Raw genomic sequence first — 15,592 nt, forward strand, 5'->3', positions numbered from 1 at the left:
AAAAAACTAATTCTAGAATCTTGAGTTTAAAAAGAATATCTGGCCAGGTGCAGTGACTCATGTTGGTAATCCCAGAACTTTGGGAGGCCAAGGCGGGCAGAGGCCAGGAGTTTGAGATCAGCCTGGCCAACACAGTGAAACTCCATCTCTACTAAAAATACAAAAATTAGCTGGATATGGTGGCGGGTGCCTGTAATCCCAGCTGCTCGGGAGGCTGAGGCAGGAGAATCGCTTGAACCCAGGAGGCTGAGGCTGCAGTGAGCCGAGATCACACCACTGCATTCTAGCTTGGGTGACAGAGCGAGACTCTGTCTCAGAAAAAAATAAATAAATAAAATAAAAATAAAAGAATATCTGTTGCTTTGTGGGTGGGAGGCAAGCAGAGAAGGGAAAACATTTGGCTAGAAGCCCGCAGTGCTTCCTCACCTAAAGGAAGCAAAAACATACCACCAATAAAAGCAAGGTTTTTTTTTTTTCTTTTTTTGAGAAAGAGTCTCGCTCTGTTGCCCAGGCTGGAATGCAGTAGCACGATCTCGGCTCACTGCAAACTCTGCCTCTCGAGTTCACGCCATTCTCCTGCCTCAGCCTCCCGAGTAGCTGGGACTACAGGCACCCGCCACCACACCTGGCTGATTTTTTTTTGTATTTTTAGTAGAAACGGGGTTTCACCATGTTAGCCAGGATGGTCTCGATCTCCTGACCTCGTGATCCACCTGCCACGGCCTCCCAAAGTGCTGGGATTACAGGCCTGAGCCACTGCTCCTGGCCAAAAGCAAGGTTTTGAACTAAGTAGGTTGAAGAGTTATCTGCACTCTCATGTTTACTGCAGGACTATTCACAGTAACCAAGATATGGAACCAACCTAAGTATCTATCAATTGATAAAGAAAATGTGGTATAAATACATAATGGAATACTATTCAGTCATAGAAAAGAATAAAGTCCTATTATTTGAGACAACATGGATGAACTTGGAGGCATTAGGTTAACTGAAATACGTCAGGCACAGAAAAATACCACATGATCTCATTCATACGTGGAATCTAAAAAAGTTAATCTAACAGAAGTAGAGAGTAGAATGGTGGTTACCAGAGGTTGGGTGGTTAAGGGTAAGATGGGGATATATTGGTCAAAGTATATTGAGTTACAGTTAAATAGGAGGAATAAATGTAAGAGATCTACTCTATAGCATGGTGACTATAGTTAATGACAATACACTGTGTTCTTGAAAAATGCAAAGATGGTGGATGTTAAGTGGTCTCACACAAAAATGATAACTAGGTGAGGTAATGCATTTGTTAATTTGCTAGATTTAACTATTCTACAATGTATACATACTTCAAAACATCTTGTTGTACATGATATATATATATATATATGTAAGTCAATTAAACAAATTTTGCCCATCTGATAAACTAAAAAAGTTAAGATGATAATTATTATGTTATATGTATTTTACTACAACAAAAAAACTGAGAAACAAACAAGAATGAGGTATAATAAACTACGGCCAAAATTTGGGAGAAAATTCCCAAGGCAGTAGGAAGTAGATTAAAATGAGTCTACTTATATTATGCCAACCTGAAAGTAAATAAAAAGACCTATTATTCCTCCTGCACTCTATCATCTAATATACAAAGTCTAGGACTGTATCAATCTACCAAACTAAAATCTAGGCAATTGCTTCTGGAACGAGGGTGCCACTTTCCCCAACAACCAGAGTGCTGCTGCTTCTCTGCCCATCTCTCTGTCTACCCTTCCAAAGCAAGACCTCTTGTCTTTTTCTAAATCCCAGGAAGTGAACTCTTGAAAAGGTGGGTATGAAAAGGGGACTGAACAAAAACTTCAAAGTGGAAAAAAAATTAGGGGGTTTATTATATGTGGGGAGTAGCAATTCTCTACAATTAAAGCATAGGAGATAGGAAGATGAAGAGATGAAGATGATACAGGAGAGCCTGAAGAGCACATTTACTGGGTCTATACTTTTTCATATACTCTGCCATGACTGTTCGGAATCAGAATGGCAGGCGGTGATGTTAGAAAGCATCCTGTTAGAAAGGATCCACAGCAAAATATGCCAGACACTGGAATCTGGGTGGGAGCTGTTACAGCAGCTTACCATCCAACTACAGGTGGGAAATACATGAACAACAGAGAACACGGGCAATCCACCTCTACACTGAGAGAAAATTTCAAATATGGAATCTTCTCTTTCAAGAATATATAAACAATTAAGTTTATTAAAGAAAAATGCAACCAGGGAAAAGAAAGATTCTGAAGATTCAGAGAAATGGCTAATCTCTGCAAACAATTTTCTATAAAAACCAGAATAAAATTAAAAAAAAAAAAAAATCATGTGGCATCCTCAATAGGATGGAAAGAATCATGGCTGCTATGGTATAAAAACAGAAAATCTTAGAGAGTAAAACGGATATGATACAATGGAGGTGGGAGAAATGTAGACAAATTACAGGAAAATTAAAAAAATTAAAGCAGATTTAAGATTATTAATGAAGGCTAAAAAAAGCAAAACATCAATGTATAAAGAAAAAACCTGTGAGGATCTCTGAGCACTAAGGTAAAAAGAACAAGACACAATGAGGAAGAAAAACAACAGTTAAGATCTACAAAGAAAGAAAAGCCTACCTAAGGATTTTCACTATTTGCTAAATGTAGTATGCACACTTATGATTCCACGGCTTTACAAATTCTCTTACTTCCTCTGATTCTTTTTATTTATTTATTTTTTGGCAATCAGCTTTTTCATGTTGAATCCCTCCGCTTCTAATAATCCAGTGTGGTAGGCAGAATATTGGCAGCCCAAAATTTCCACACCTAATCCCTAGAATCTGTGACTATGTTACCTTGTAGGGCAAAAGGGACTCTGCAGATGTGATTATGGTTATGCAGTTTAAAACATGGAGACTGGCCTAAATTATCACGGCAGACCCAATCTAATCACATGAGTCCTTAAAAGCAGAGCACCTTTCCTGGCTGCAGTCAGAGACACGTGAGGACTGAAGAAGCATCACAGAAAGATTTAACGCTGCTGCCTTTGAAAAGAGAGAAAGGGAGCCGTGAGCCAAAGAGTGTAGGCAGCATATACGAGCTGGAAAGAAAAGGAAAGGGATGCCCCCTAGAGCCTCCAGAAAGGAACACAGCCCTGCTGACGCCTTGATGTTACCCCACCGAGACTTCTGACCTCCAGAACTGTAAGATGATAAACTTGTGCGATTTTAAACCAAGTCTGTGGGCATTTGTTATAGCAGCCATAGAAAACTAATGCCACCAGTCTCTTCTAACCCTTTCTCTGCCTTTAAAACTTCAAAATAACCTTTTCTGTGATGTCTTCCCTGGCTTTATAGGAAATGAATACTATATGTTTTTTAATGTTCTCAAAGTACTTTAACATACTACTATTAGGACACCCCACAACCATTTGACTGAGAAGTCTGTCTCTCTGTCTTCTAGGCTGTAAGTTCTTCCAGGGTATGGACTATGTTTTTTTCTTCTCTGTATCCCCACTGTATACCAAAAAATAGGATGCAGTAAATATTTGCTGAATAATGACATGAACAAAAACACTGTGTTCATGATGTACTGTGCTTTGCTGATACTCTATATTCAGAGTCTCATTTTATACATGTTGTACTACTGTTTTCCAGTTTGTATGTTTCTGAGACAGAGTCTTGCTCTGTCGCTCAGGCTGGAGTGTGGTGGCGTGATCTTGGCTCACTGCTACCTCCGCCTCCTGGGTTCAAGTGATTCTCCTGACTCAGCCTTCCGAGCGGCTGGGACTACAGGCACATGCCAGGATGTCCGCTAATTTTTTGTATTTTTAGTAGAGATGGGGTTTCCGCATGTTGGCCAGGCTGGTTTCGAACTCCTGACCTCAAGTGATCCACCCGCCTCAGCCTCCCAAAGTCCTGGGATTACAGGCATGAGCCACCGTACTCAGCCTGTTTGTTTTAAAAATATGTATGTGAGCTCTGCTGCTTCTTATACACAATGAAATAACCCAAAAGACATTTTCAATTCATAGATGTCAATATTGTTAATACATACAATTTGTCTTCAGAAATTTAAAAAATGATTGGGTGATAAAGAGACAGCAAACTATAGGATAAGGAATCTGTTACTCTATCACCTCTCAATTTCTCTGGGTCTCTTCAACTATGAAATGAAGGTACTGGGCCTGATGGTCTCTTTGTAAATTCCCTATAATATCAGATTCAGGGGATACACGGTATAAAAAGTTTACAAAAGATAAAAAATAATGAGATAAAAATTGTTTCCATAATAAACAATTTTCACCTTTTCAAAAATACCTAATAGCACTTCTGAAATTTGAGAGTTTGCAATCTACCAGGGCATTCATGAATTCTGACATTCTCCATGGCTGGGGATTCTCACTTTATTTATATGCCATAAAATTTTACCATTTCCTTTCTGCTGAAATGCTAAAATCCAGGACAATGTACTAAGAAAATCTAAGTAACTGCCATGATTATCCTTTGGGCAGATGATTAAAGAGACAGACACACAGATCAATGTATCTTGTGGACCACCTTCTTCAACTTATCTTCCCAATAGGAATCAGAAGATGAATAGGATGAAGAGTATGTAGAGGGGACAGAAAACTAAGATGAAAGGCAAGAGAACTTACAATAAACAAATGGCACATTCTAAAGCACACTACATCCATAGCAGTAAAATATCTCATAGCAGTAAAACATCTCAAGCTGTAAAAATGCTTTGGGGAAAATAAGTGCTGATTTTAAATTTACTTGTAGGGTTTCGAAGTTTAGCAGAACGTGCCAAGGCAAGATCAAAGTGAGCCTGGTCTGCATTCTCACACAAATTGATGATTCGACACAGGCAATCCGCAGCAAATACTCGAGTGGCCCAGCGAGGGGCCACAAAAGGCTTTGATTTATCTTCTTCACCTAACGTGGTAAACATGGTATCATCATCCATCTCATCCTTCTTTTCAGATTCTTCATCTTTTCCACTACTTAAGAGAGTTGCAGTACTCATATCTATAACAAGAATAAGGAATATTATAACAACCTTACATAAGCAAAAATGATCCTTTAAAAAGTTATTAATGTTAAAAATTTTTTAATTTTAAAAAAAGACTAAATTCTTACTTTCTGGAAAACAGTAAAACTAGCAAACTTTTTTTTTCAACAATCAAAAGCCAAGGAAAGGATAACATAAATTACTTTTATATAAACTACATTTACATATTTCAATAGTTTTACATAGTATGTGTTACTCTAGAGTTACTCGGGATTTTTATGTATGAAAATTTAGTTTGAAGTTCCAAAAAATTTTGAAATACATTTTCCCAACAATATAAAAAAGCTCATTTGTTTATAACATAATTTAACCTTCAACATTTTGACAGGGATTTGTAGATCAAAAGTTATTACTTTTAAATATAAGCTCAGATTTACATGTATGTATCTTTATACATATATCTATATGCATATATCAGAAGTAAAACAATTTCCATTATTTTAAGAACACATATTAAATACTTACCACTAGAAGCTGCCAGGACATCTTTACAAAGCATTAGCCAATGAGAAAGTTTTTCTACTGCCAGCGAAGAAAGCATATGTCCCAAAGTGTCATGAATATCAGAACACAATTTTCGATCTGTCTCCCGGTCTAGCATTCCAAAAAGTAGTCCCTCAAGACCAGTTTCTGTTATATTAACACCTTGGTGCCGGCAATGGATATCACTTCGAGAACTAACCCCAGGTGCAAAAGGATTGACATCTGAAAGGTAATTTTTACAAATGAATTTGTACGGGATTTTTGTTGTATGCTATAGGTAACCATTATGATAAAGATCAAGTCTTCCATATAAATTCACAACAGCCACAAAACCAGCTAGCTACATACAATTTAACTACGGCCTCTAGTTTACGTATCTTTGGGATCATAATTTAATCTGGCAATTAGAGTAAAACCTTGAACTGTAAAACTGATTATTCTGAGATATTGTAAACAAATCTCAGGGAACACTCAATAAATATTTGATTCTAATAAGAAAAAGTGTGGGAAAGAGATATACAGCTAAATATATTTAACAAACTAAAAAACTGTTTTATTTGTTAGAAGAATAAATTGAAACTTACTCAGTCTTATAGTTCAGATTTAAAAAATTTTTTAAAGTCAGAACACAAACTCTAAGTGGACTGTATCCTAACAGTTCATTTAAAAATTGGGAAAACTCAAGGCCGGGCGCAGTGGCTCACACCTGTAATCCCAGCACTTTAGAAGGCCCCATCACCTGAGGTCAGGAGTTCGAGACCAGTCTGGCCAACATGGTGAAACCCCATCTCTACTAAAAATACAAAAATTAGCTGGGTGTGGTGGCGGGTGTCTGTAATCCCAGCTACTCGGGAGGCTGAGGCAGGAGAATCTCTTGAACCTAGGAGGCGGAGGTTGCAGTGAGACGAGATTGTGCCATTGCACTCCAGCCTGGAAACTCCGTCGGGTGCGGTGGCTCAAACCTGTAATCCCAGCACTTTGGGGGGCTGAGGCAGGTGGATCACAAGGTCAGGAGTTCAAGACCAGCCTGGTCAAGATGGTGAAATCCTGCCTCTACTAAAAATACAAAAATTAGCCGGGTGCGGTGGCAGGTGCCTGTAATCCGAGCCACTCGGGAGGCTAAGGCAGGAGAATCACTTGAACCTGGGAGGTGGAGGTTGCAGTGAGCTAAGATCGTGCCACTGCACTCCGGCCTGGGTGACAGTGTGAGACTCCGTTTCATAAATAAATAAATATATAAATAAATATAAAAATAAAAAATAAATAAAAATTGGGAAAACCCAAAGACTAACAACAACCAAAAAGTAATGTTGTCACGAAATATTAGTTAAATTTCTTGCTTCATTGGAAAATCTTTTCATTCTTGTAAACAGCAGTAGTATATAACTGGTGGCTTTAAGAATGAGTATTACGCCGGGCGCGGTGGCTCAAGCCTGTAATCCCAGCACTTTGGGAGGCCGAGACGGGTGGATCACGAGGTCAGGAGATCGAGACCATCCTGGCTAACATGGTGAAACCCCGTCTCTACTAAAAAATACAAAAAACTAGCCGGGCGATGTGGCGGACGCCTGTAGTCCCAGCTACTCGGGAGGCTGAGGCAGGAGAATGGCGTGAACCCGGGAGGCGGAGCTTGCAGTGAGCTGAGATCCGGCTACTGCACTCCAGCCTGGGTGACAGAGCAAGACTCCGTCTCAAAAAAAAAAAAAAAAAAGAATGAGTATTACTATGCCCTCTGAAGTCTAGAGCCCTCTGAACCCTTAAGGGAGTAAGATAGAGGAATGGAGCTGAAAGGTTAACTATTTTTGTTTTGTCACCCCAAATACAGAATAAAGTGAGGTTTGAAGAAAATAGCCATAGTGAGTGAAATTCTAAAACAATAGAAAAAGTTAAATGAAAAGGTTCCAAGAAAAGAGAACATTAGAAAGAGATTAGGCACAGAGACTCTTCTTTCACTTAGCAGTGCATAGTGAATATTTTCCCATTTCAGTAATTATACTTCTACAGTGTGAATGTTAATGGCTACACAGCAAACCAATACATTAGGATAAAATTAATTGATTAATCACTGAGGACAAATTCCTTAAAAGAAAATTAATTGATTAGAGGACAAATTCCTTAAAAGGGAATTTCTAGGTCAAAGGGTAAGCACATTTTGAAAACTTCAAGGACACAGTGCCAAAAAACCCTCCAGGAAATGTGCGTGATTTTTTACATTTCTATCTGTAGTACAAGAAATATCTATTCCTACTTTTCCCAACACTGGTTATAAACATTATTTTTAATCTTGATTAGTTTTATAGAAGAAAAATGCTATCTTATGAGTATAATAACATGCAATTGTTAAATCACTGGAGGTTAAAGACACTTGTTATTTTTTCTTTATAAAACGTGCTCTAGTGGTTTTTACAAGATGCAAAGAGAAATTAACATTGCAGCCCTAAGACTACCTTAGTAAGACTTAATTACAAGGTTAGCCCTTAGCTAGCATCTGGGAATTGGGTTTCTAGAGGTTTCCCATTAATTCCCTGATAAAAGTGGCTCGCTGTACCTAAATTGTGGCTTCTGCTGAACATCTGCTTTCCTTCTGAGAGTCTGAACTTTTGGTATGTGCCAGGCAGGCCATGCCTATGGGATCAGCCCCCAGTAAAAACATTGGGCATTAAGTCTTTAATAAGCTTCTCTGGGAGAATACATTACACGCATGTTGTCACAACACATTGCTGGGCTGCAATCTGTACGACTCCATGGGGACAGGGCGCTGGGGAGCTTGTGCCTGGTTTCCTCTAACTTCATCCTACACACCTTTTCTTCCTTTTGTCATAATAAACACAGCCAGGAAAATGCCTATACAATGAGTCCACCCAGGAAATCATCAAACCTGGGGGTGATCTTGGGGACTCCAAACATACTCATTTGTAAAAGCTTTAAACACTTTTATAAATAAGTACATTAGTAAATAAAATTAGTTAATAAAAAATATATTTTGCAAATATTTTTCCCTATCTTAGCTGTCTTTCTTTTCTTTTCTTTCTTTTTTTTTTTGTAAGAGACAGGATCTCACTATGCTGCCCAAGTTGGACTTGAACTCCTGGGCTCAAGTGATTTGTCTCAGTCTTCCAAGTAGTCTCAATTTTGTTTATGGCAACTGACATGTAGAAGTTCTGAAAATTTATATGTATTCAGAAGAGGTCTGTAACTACTTTTGGTGATGTCTTCTCTCCAAAAAGCAATAATGTCTACTGTTAGATTTTTATCATAAACTTATTATTTTTTTTTTAGATGAAGTCTCGCTCTGCCACCAAGGCTGGAGTGCAGTGGTGTGATCTCGGCTCACCGCAAGCTCCACCTCTCGGGTTCATGCCATTCTCCTGCTTCAGCCTCCCGAGTAGCTGGGACTACAGGCACCCGCCACCACACTCGGCTAATTTTTCTGTATTTTTAGTAGAGACAGAGTTTCACCATGTTAGCCAGGATAGTCTTGATATCCTGACTTCGTGATCCGCCCGCCTCGGCCTCCCAAAGTGTTGAGATTACAGGTGTGAGCCACCACGCCCAGCCTAATAAACTTCTTTAATATTCTACAATACTGTATGGTTGTTAATAAAGTTCTTATGCTATGCTAAAAATTGAAGTTATTCTTGTATCTTGCTTCTTTGTATCCAAGCGGATTCTAGGCATTAGAAAACTTTTATAAGTAAAAAATTTCCCTCATAATCGGGGAAATACCTCTGTCAATTAAACTCTTAAAAAGTTTCCAAACCACCTACACCCAGATATTAGAAGACCAGCTAGGAATTTAAGCTATACCTAAAACCGTCCAAAAAGCAGAAAGAACTAAAGGAAGCAAAAATCAACCTTTTGCTACCAAACATCTACTGATATTTCATAGCTTTATTGGCTACTTTGGTCTTACCTTCTTAGAGGGAAAATTACATCACAAAAGGCTAACTACCATCCAGAACTGGAAACCTTCAAGTGCCCCTAAAACATCCTCAGGAAATGGCAGAAATATTCTGATACTAAATATTATTCAGTTTAAGCTACAAATAATTTTTTTCTAAATCCAGTCGTTCACACCCTACTTTTTACTTATTTATTTACTTACTTTCTTTAGGAGGCATGGTCTTACTCTATCACCCAGACTGGAGCGCAGTGGTGTGATCACAGCTCGTCGTAACCTTGAACCCTTGGGCTCAAGTGATCCTCCCCCCTCAGCCTCCGGAGTAGCTAGGACTACAGGTACACGACACTATGCCCAACTTGCAAAAATTTTTAAAAAGCAAAAATGCAAAATTACCAAGAAAACCACATTGGAATTTTTAAAGTGGTAATGGTTTTATTTCAAAGAATAAGACATCTGGCCACATTTCAACACAAAAATGTTATTTGATAAATAATACTTATTTGAAATGTAAAAGTATTTAAACAAAAAAGAATATTGACCAATAATATAACTTACTGGCACTACTGCTCTCTTTGTCCCCTGCATTTTTTGCCAGGCTCATGGCATATTCACAAACTTCAGCTGCTTCTCTTTGTGCCAGTTGCCGAAGACATGCCACAGCTGCTCGTCGAAGTAACAAATGGGAACTACATAAGTGAACCTGTAAACCATAACAATGTTAGGCAATTTCTCTTAAAAAAGCTGTAATTCTTTAATCTTACTTGTCTAATGAATGTATATGTATGTATATACATACACATATATATACATACATACACACACACACACACATATATTTCTTTTTTTTTGAGACAGATTTTCACTCTTGTTGCCCAGGCTGGAGTGCAGTGGCATGATCTCTGCTCACTGCAACCTCTGCCTTCCGGTTTCAAGCGATTCTCCTGCCTCAGCCTCCCGAGTAGCTGGGATTACAGGTACCTGCCACCACGCCTGGCTAATTTTTGCATTTTTGGTAGAGATGGGGTTTCACCATGTTGGCCAGGCTGGTCTCGAACTCCTGGTCTCGTGATCCACCCACCTCGGCCTCCTAAAGTGCTGGGATTACAGGCATGAGCCACCGTGCCCGGCCCTAATGAATATATATTAACATCTTACTTCTGAAGATGCTCTTAATTTAACAACCTCAGTTGTTTAAAATATAGTCAAATGATGGCCTTCTGACAAAATACTACTACTAATAAAATATACGAAAAATATGTTAGTTGCCAAAATAACTGTCCCAAGATCTGTGCTCTAAAGCTCATACAATATACTTAGATGAAAAATCCAGAAGGACTTTCTGCACATCTTATTTTACACATAGTCCTACTCAATTTTGTCATCTAAATGTTTTAAGTATATAAAGATCAGATGTAGTGAATGAAAAGTTAGGGGGCAGAGCACACCATAACATTTGAAAGCAAAGGAGGTTATTTAGTAAAGTGAAAAAACCAAATCAAGGCAAACATAATCACCCGAAAAAATTGCAAAATGGGGCCTTTTGCTACAGACTTTTTTTTCATCTGCAAGGTCCCCGAATATAGTACACTCTAAAACATAAAAGTATAAGATGCAGCATGGCATAAAAGTTAAGAATTCAGGCACAGCTGCCAAACTGGGTTTGAATCCTGGCTCTGTCACTTATTCCTATGACACCTTACACAAGTTACTTAGCCCCTCTGTGCCTTGATTTGCCCACATGTACGGTGGGAATATTAACTCTTCACAGGAATACGGTGTAAATAAGTAAAATGCTTACAATGCTGGCTACCACATGGTAACTGCTCAGTAAATGTAAGCTATTATAATTGTTACTATAAATCTGACTCATGAAAAAAATATTAAATTATGTTCCATGTGCTGCTTTTTAAGCAAGGAAGGAATCTTTTAGAAAGAATCCCAGACACAAATGATGGGGATGGAGAACAGGTGTATGGAATACACCTCCTTTCACAATGCCAGATAGTATATTTTTAGGCTATTAATACAGCATTTGGAACTCAAGATATACTTGCATAAAATCATAGCCCATGAAATTTATACCAAGCATTAATAAAAATAAACTATAACTGAAGAGAAAAAAAAATCTGACAGATTTTTATCAACAAAATAGTTTGGTTATTTGTCTTTTTGTTTTGTTTTTCGTTTTTTTTTTGAGACAGAGTCTCGCTCTGTCGCTCAGGCTGGAGTGTAGTGGCGCGATCTCGACTCACTGCAAGCTCCGCCTCCCGGGTTTACGCTATTCTCCTGCCTCAGCCTCCTGAGTAGCTGGGACTACAGGTTCCCGCCACCTTGTCCGGCTAGTTTTTTTGTATTTTTTTTAGTAGAGACGGGGTTTCACCGTGTTAACCAGGATGGTCTCGATCTCCTGACCTCGTGATCCGCCCGTCTCGGCCTCCCAAAGTGCTGGGATTACAGGCTTGAGCTTGTTTTGTTTTTAAGACAGGGTATCACTCTGTCATGCAGGCTGGTGTGCAGTGGCACAATCACAGCTTACTACAGCCTCAACCTCTCGGGCTCAAGCAATCCTCTCGCCTCAGTTTTTGATTTTTTTGTAGAGACAAGGTCTCACTATATTATAGCCCAGACTGGTGTCAAACTCCTGTGCTCAAGTGATCTGCCTGCCTTGGGCTCCCAAAGCACTGGGATTTTATTTACTCTTCTTCCCGAAAATAAACACATTTTGGAAATTTCAAATACTCCATAATTAATTAGAAAGCTCAAGCATGGTCATATCAAATGGGAAGAACAAGTCACTTAGTCTCTTGAAGTTTCTGCCTTTTTATTCTTACAGTGGGGACAACATCCAACCCACCCATCTTACACAACTGCTGTAAGAATCCAGTGATAAAACATATATGGAGAACATCATAAAATTTTAATTTAGTAACAATTACAGAGAATTGTAGCTCAGAAAATACATTCAACAAATGTTGACTGGCAAAGCCTAAGTGAAAGAAATAAAACACTTTACAAAGTGTTTTCAAAAACTCCACTGCAGTCATTCTCAGGTGTACTTTTCTCTTTCATTTTAACATCTGTGATATTAGAGTTGTAAAGTACAATCAATGGTATCTTTCAGTCCCTGTATTTATTGAAAAGATAATCCTATCCACACTGTAGTGGTAACATGTGCCAGAGTTGTAAGTTATATGACTGTGTATGTGTGAATTCAATTCTGGACACTCCATTGTGTTCCGTTTGTCTACTTGTGTATACTTGCAATACTACCCTGTCTTTCTCACTGGAGCTTATGGTAAATCTTGATAGTAAGTATAGTAAATCTTCCAACTTCATTGATCTTTATAAGCACTTTGCATTTCCCTATTAAATTTAGAACCAGCTTGTCAATTTTTCCAAAAACACCACTCTTCTACCCCATTTAGCTTCTGTGAACAATACAACCTCTATTTCTTCTTTACTCTCTCTTAACTGCTTCCACATATTCCTTGCTGACTCCTTTTCTCTTTTCTAAATTTTTTAAGTTGGGTTCCTCAATCAGGACTCTCTCCTTGGTGATCTCATCTACTCCTATGTCTCTGTTTTCCATATAAATGCTTATGCCTCTCAAATTTACCTCTTTAACCAGACCTCTCTTTTCTGAGCTCCAGGCCCATATAACTAACTATCCACGTGTCTAAAACTGAATTAAGATATCCACTCTTCCCAATCCTCCTCCTCCAATGTTGCCAATCTCAGGAAATTACATTACTATACTCAAGTAAAAAACCTAGGCCATATACTTCTAACCCTCTTCCCCAACTATGCCCCACTGAGAGCCAATTAATGAACAAATCCTTCATCCTAAATATTACCCAAATCCACTGATTTCTCCTCATTCCCTTACTACTTAGAGCAAATCACTATTAACTTCTTCTGAGAATACAATTCTTACCCTGTAGAGTCCAGTCTCTATCATGCAGGAAGAACAAAATGTAAAAAGTGCAAATCTGATTATGTCACTCCCCTGCAGAGAACACCTTCTAATGGTTTCCCACTGCTTGTAGAATCAAGTCCAAAGGTTTTATGTATGTAGAAAGTCTGTGTGGTATGTCACCTGGTTAGTTGCCCAGCCTCATCATTTCCTCTAGACCCCACGTTTCCCTATTCTCTCTCAGCCTTAACCACACTAACTAATTGGCTCTTTAAATGTATGACAGCCCTTCCCAGTTTAGGGCCTTGCACATATTTTTCTTCCTGTCTAAAAGTAAATGCTGTCTACTTCAGTATCATGCCCTTTGCAAACCAACTCCTATTTATTCTGCAGATCACACCTTAAATATCTTTTTTTTTTTTTTTGAGATAGAGTTTCGTTCTTCTTGCCCAGGTTGGAGTGCAATGGCGTGATCTCAGCTCACTATAACCTCCGCCTCCTGGGTTCAAGTGATCCTCCTGCTTCAGCCTCCCAAGTAGCTGAGATGGTAGGCGCCTGCCACCACCCCTGGCTAATTTCTGTATTTTTAGTAGAGACGGGGTTTGACCATGTTGCCCAGGCTGGTCTCGAACTCCTGACCTCAGGTGATCCACCCACCTTGGCCTCCCAAAGTGCTGGGATTACAGGCGTGAGCCACCGTGCCTGGCCTTAAATACCATTTTTTAATGAAAATCTTTTCAGAATGTCAGGATTATGATAGGCGTCCTGCTATATGCTCTCTTAGGCTTTCCTCCAGGCTTTTATAGCACTTATATGTAAATAATATTTTTCCATATTCCTTTGTAAACTATAAACTTTACTATGACAGAGGCTTGATCTTGTCTCATCCACAAATGTTATCTCCAGTATGTTGCATGGTTCCTGACATATAACAGGCTATCAGTAAGTATTTGATGAATGAATAAATTAACAATTATAATAGCAACAGATACTCAGAAGTATCAATCAAGTTTTAGGAAATAAAATTCTGAGTGGGAAAAACTAAAAATGTGATCAATTCTTTTTTTTTGAGACTGAGTCTTGCACTGTCACCCAGGCTGGAGTGCAGTGGTGCGATCTCGGTTCACTGCACCCTCCGCCTCCTGGATTCAACCGATTCTCCTGCCTCAGCCTCCCGAGTAGCTGGGACTACAGGCGCGTGCCACCATGCCCAGCTAATTTTTGTATTTTTAGTGTAGATGGGGTTTCACCATATTAGCCAGGCTAGCCTCGAACTCCTGACCTCGTGATCTGCCTGCCTCAGCCCCCCAAAGTGCTGAGATTACAGGCGTGGGCCACTGCACCCAGCCCAAATGTGATATATTCTTAGCGAGAAAATAAACAGTTCATCAAGATATTTCTGAATTTATGAAGTCATAAAATGACAACTGAAGCTCAAAAAAACAAAGATCTAGTATTTGATATCATAAGAGGGTGACTATAATTTTAATTGTACAGTTTAAAATAACTATGGATTATTTGTAACACAAATAAATGATAAATGCTTGAGGTGAGGAATACCACATTCACTCAGATGTGATTATTATACACTGCAGGCTTGTATCACAATACCTCAAGTATCCCATAAATATATATACCTACTATGTACCCATAGAAATATTTTAAACGTAAAATAAAATACAACTTAAAAATCAATGAATAAAATAGCTCTATACTTACACAAAGGCTAGGAACAAGACTAGATAGATTGACATGTCGTGGTGCAAACATGTGAAGCTGCTGAAGGCAAGATATGGCAGCTGCCTGAACAAGAGAATCTGAATGGTCCTGTGTTATTGCACAACCCACCAAACAAGAGGAACGAATTGTAGAAATTGTTGCTCCATTTCCTAGTGCAAATTGAAAGAAAATATAAAATACAATTATTTTATTAGTACCACCAAAAATATTCCTAGTAAACAATTATCTTCTCAATAACCATTCCACCCAATTATTATTCAGTTTTTTTTGGTTGCTGTTGTTTTTGAGACAGAGTCTCGTTCTGTCGCCCAGGCTGGAGTGCAGTGGCGTGATTTCGGCTTATTGCAACCTCCGCCTCCCAGGTTCAAGCAATTCTCCTGCCTCAGCCTCTGGAGTAGCTGGGTTTACAAGCACGTGCCACCACACCCAGCTGATTTTTATACTTTTAGTACAGATGGGATTTCACCATGT

General features: G+C 38.8%; 1 protein-coding gene across 1 annotated transcript in view; it reads right to left on the reverse strand.

Annotated features, from left to right (window-relative positions):
• Window positions 1-15,592, reverse strand: part of HEATR5B (HEAT repeat containing 5B) — a 105,967-nt gene that overhangs the window by 43,107 nt on the left and 47,268 nt on the right. Inside the window, exons 21-24 of the mRNA XM_025354649.1 lie at window positions 15,101-15,270; window positions 10,024-10,168; window positions 5,547-5,786; window positions 4,787-5,038 (exon numbers count right to left, since the gene is read on the reverse strand). Coding sequence (XP_025210434.1) covers window positions 4,787-5,038; window positions 5,547-5,786; window positions 10,024-10,168; window positions 15,101-15,270 — 807 coding nt within the window. The remainder of the gene's footprint in view (window positions 1-4,786; window positions 5,039-5,546; window positions 5,787-10,023; window positions 10,169-15,100; window positions 15,271-15,592) is intronic.

Source organism: Theropithecus gelada, chromosome 13, assembly GCF_003255815.1.
Source record: "Theropithecus gelada isolate Dixy chromosome 13, Tgel_1.0, whole genome shotgun sequence".
Taxonomy (NCBI): Eukaryota; Metazoa; Chordata; class Mammalia; order Primates; family Cercopithecidae; genus Theropithecus; species Theropithecus gelada.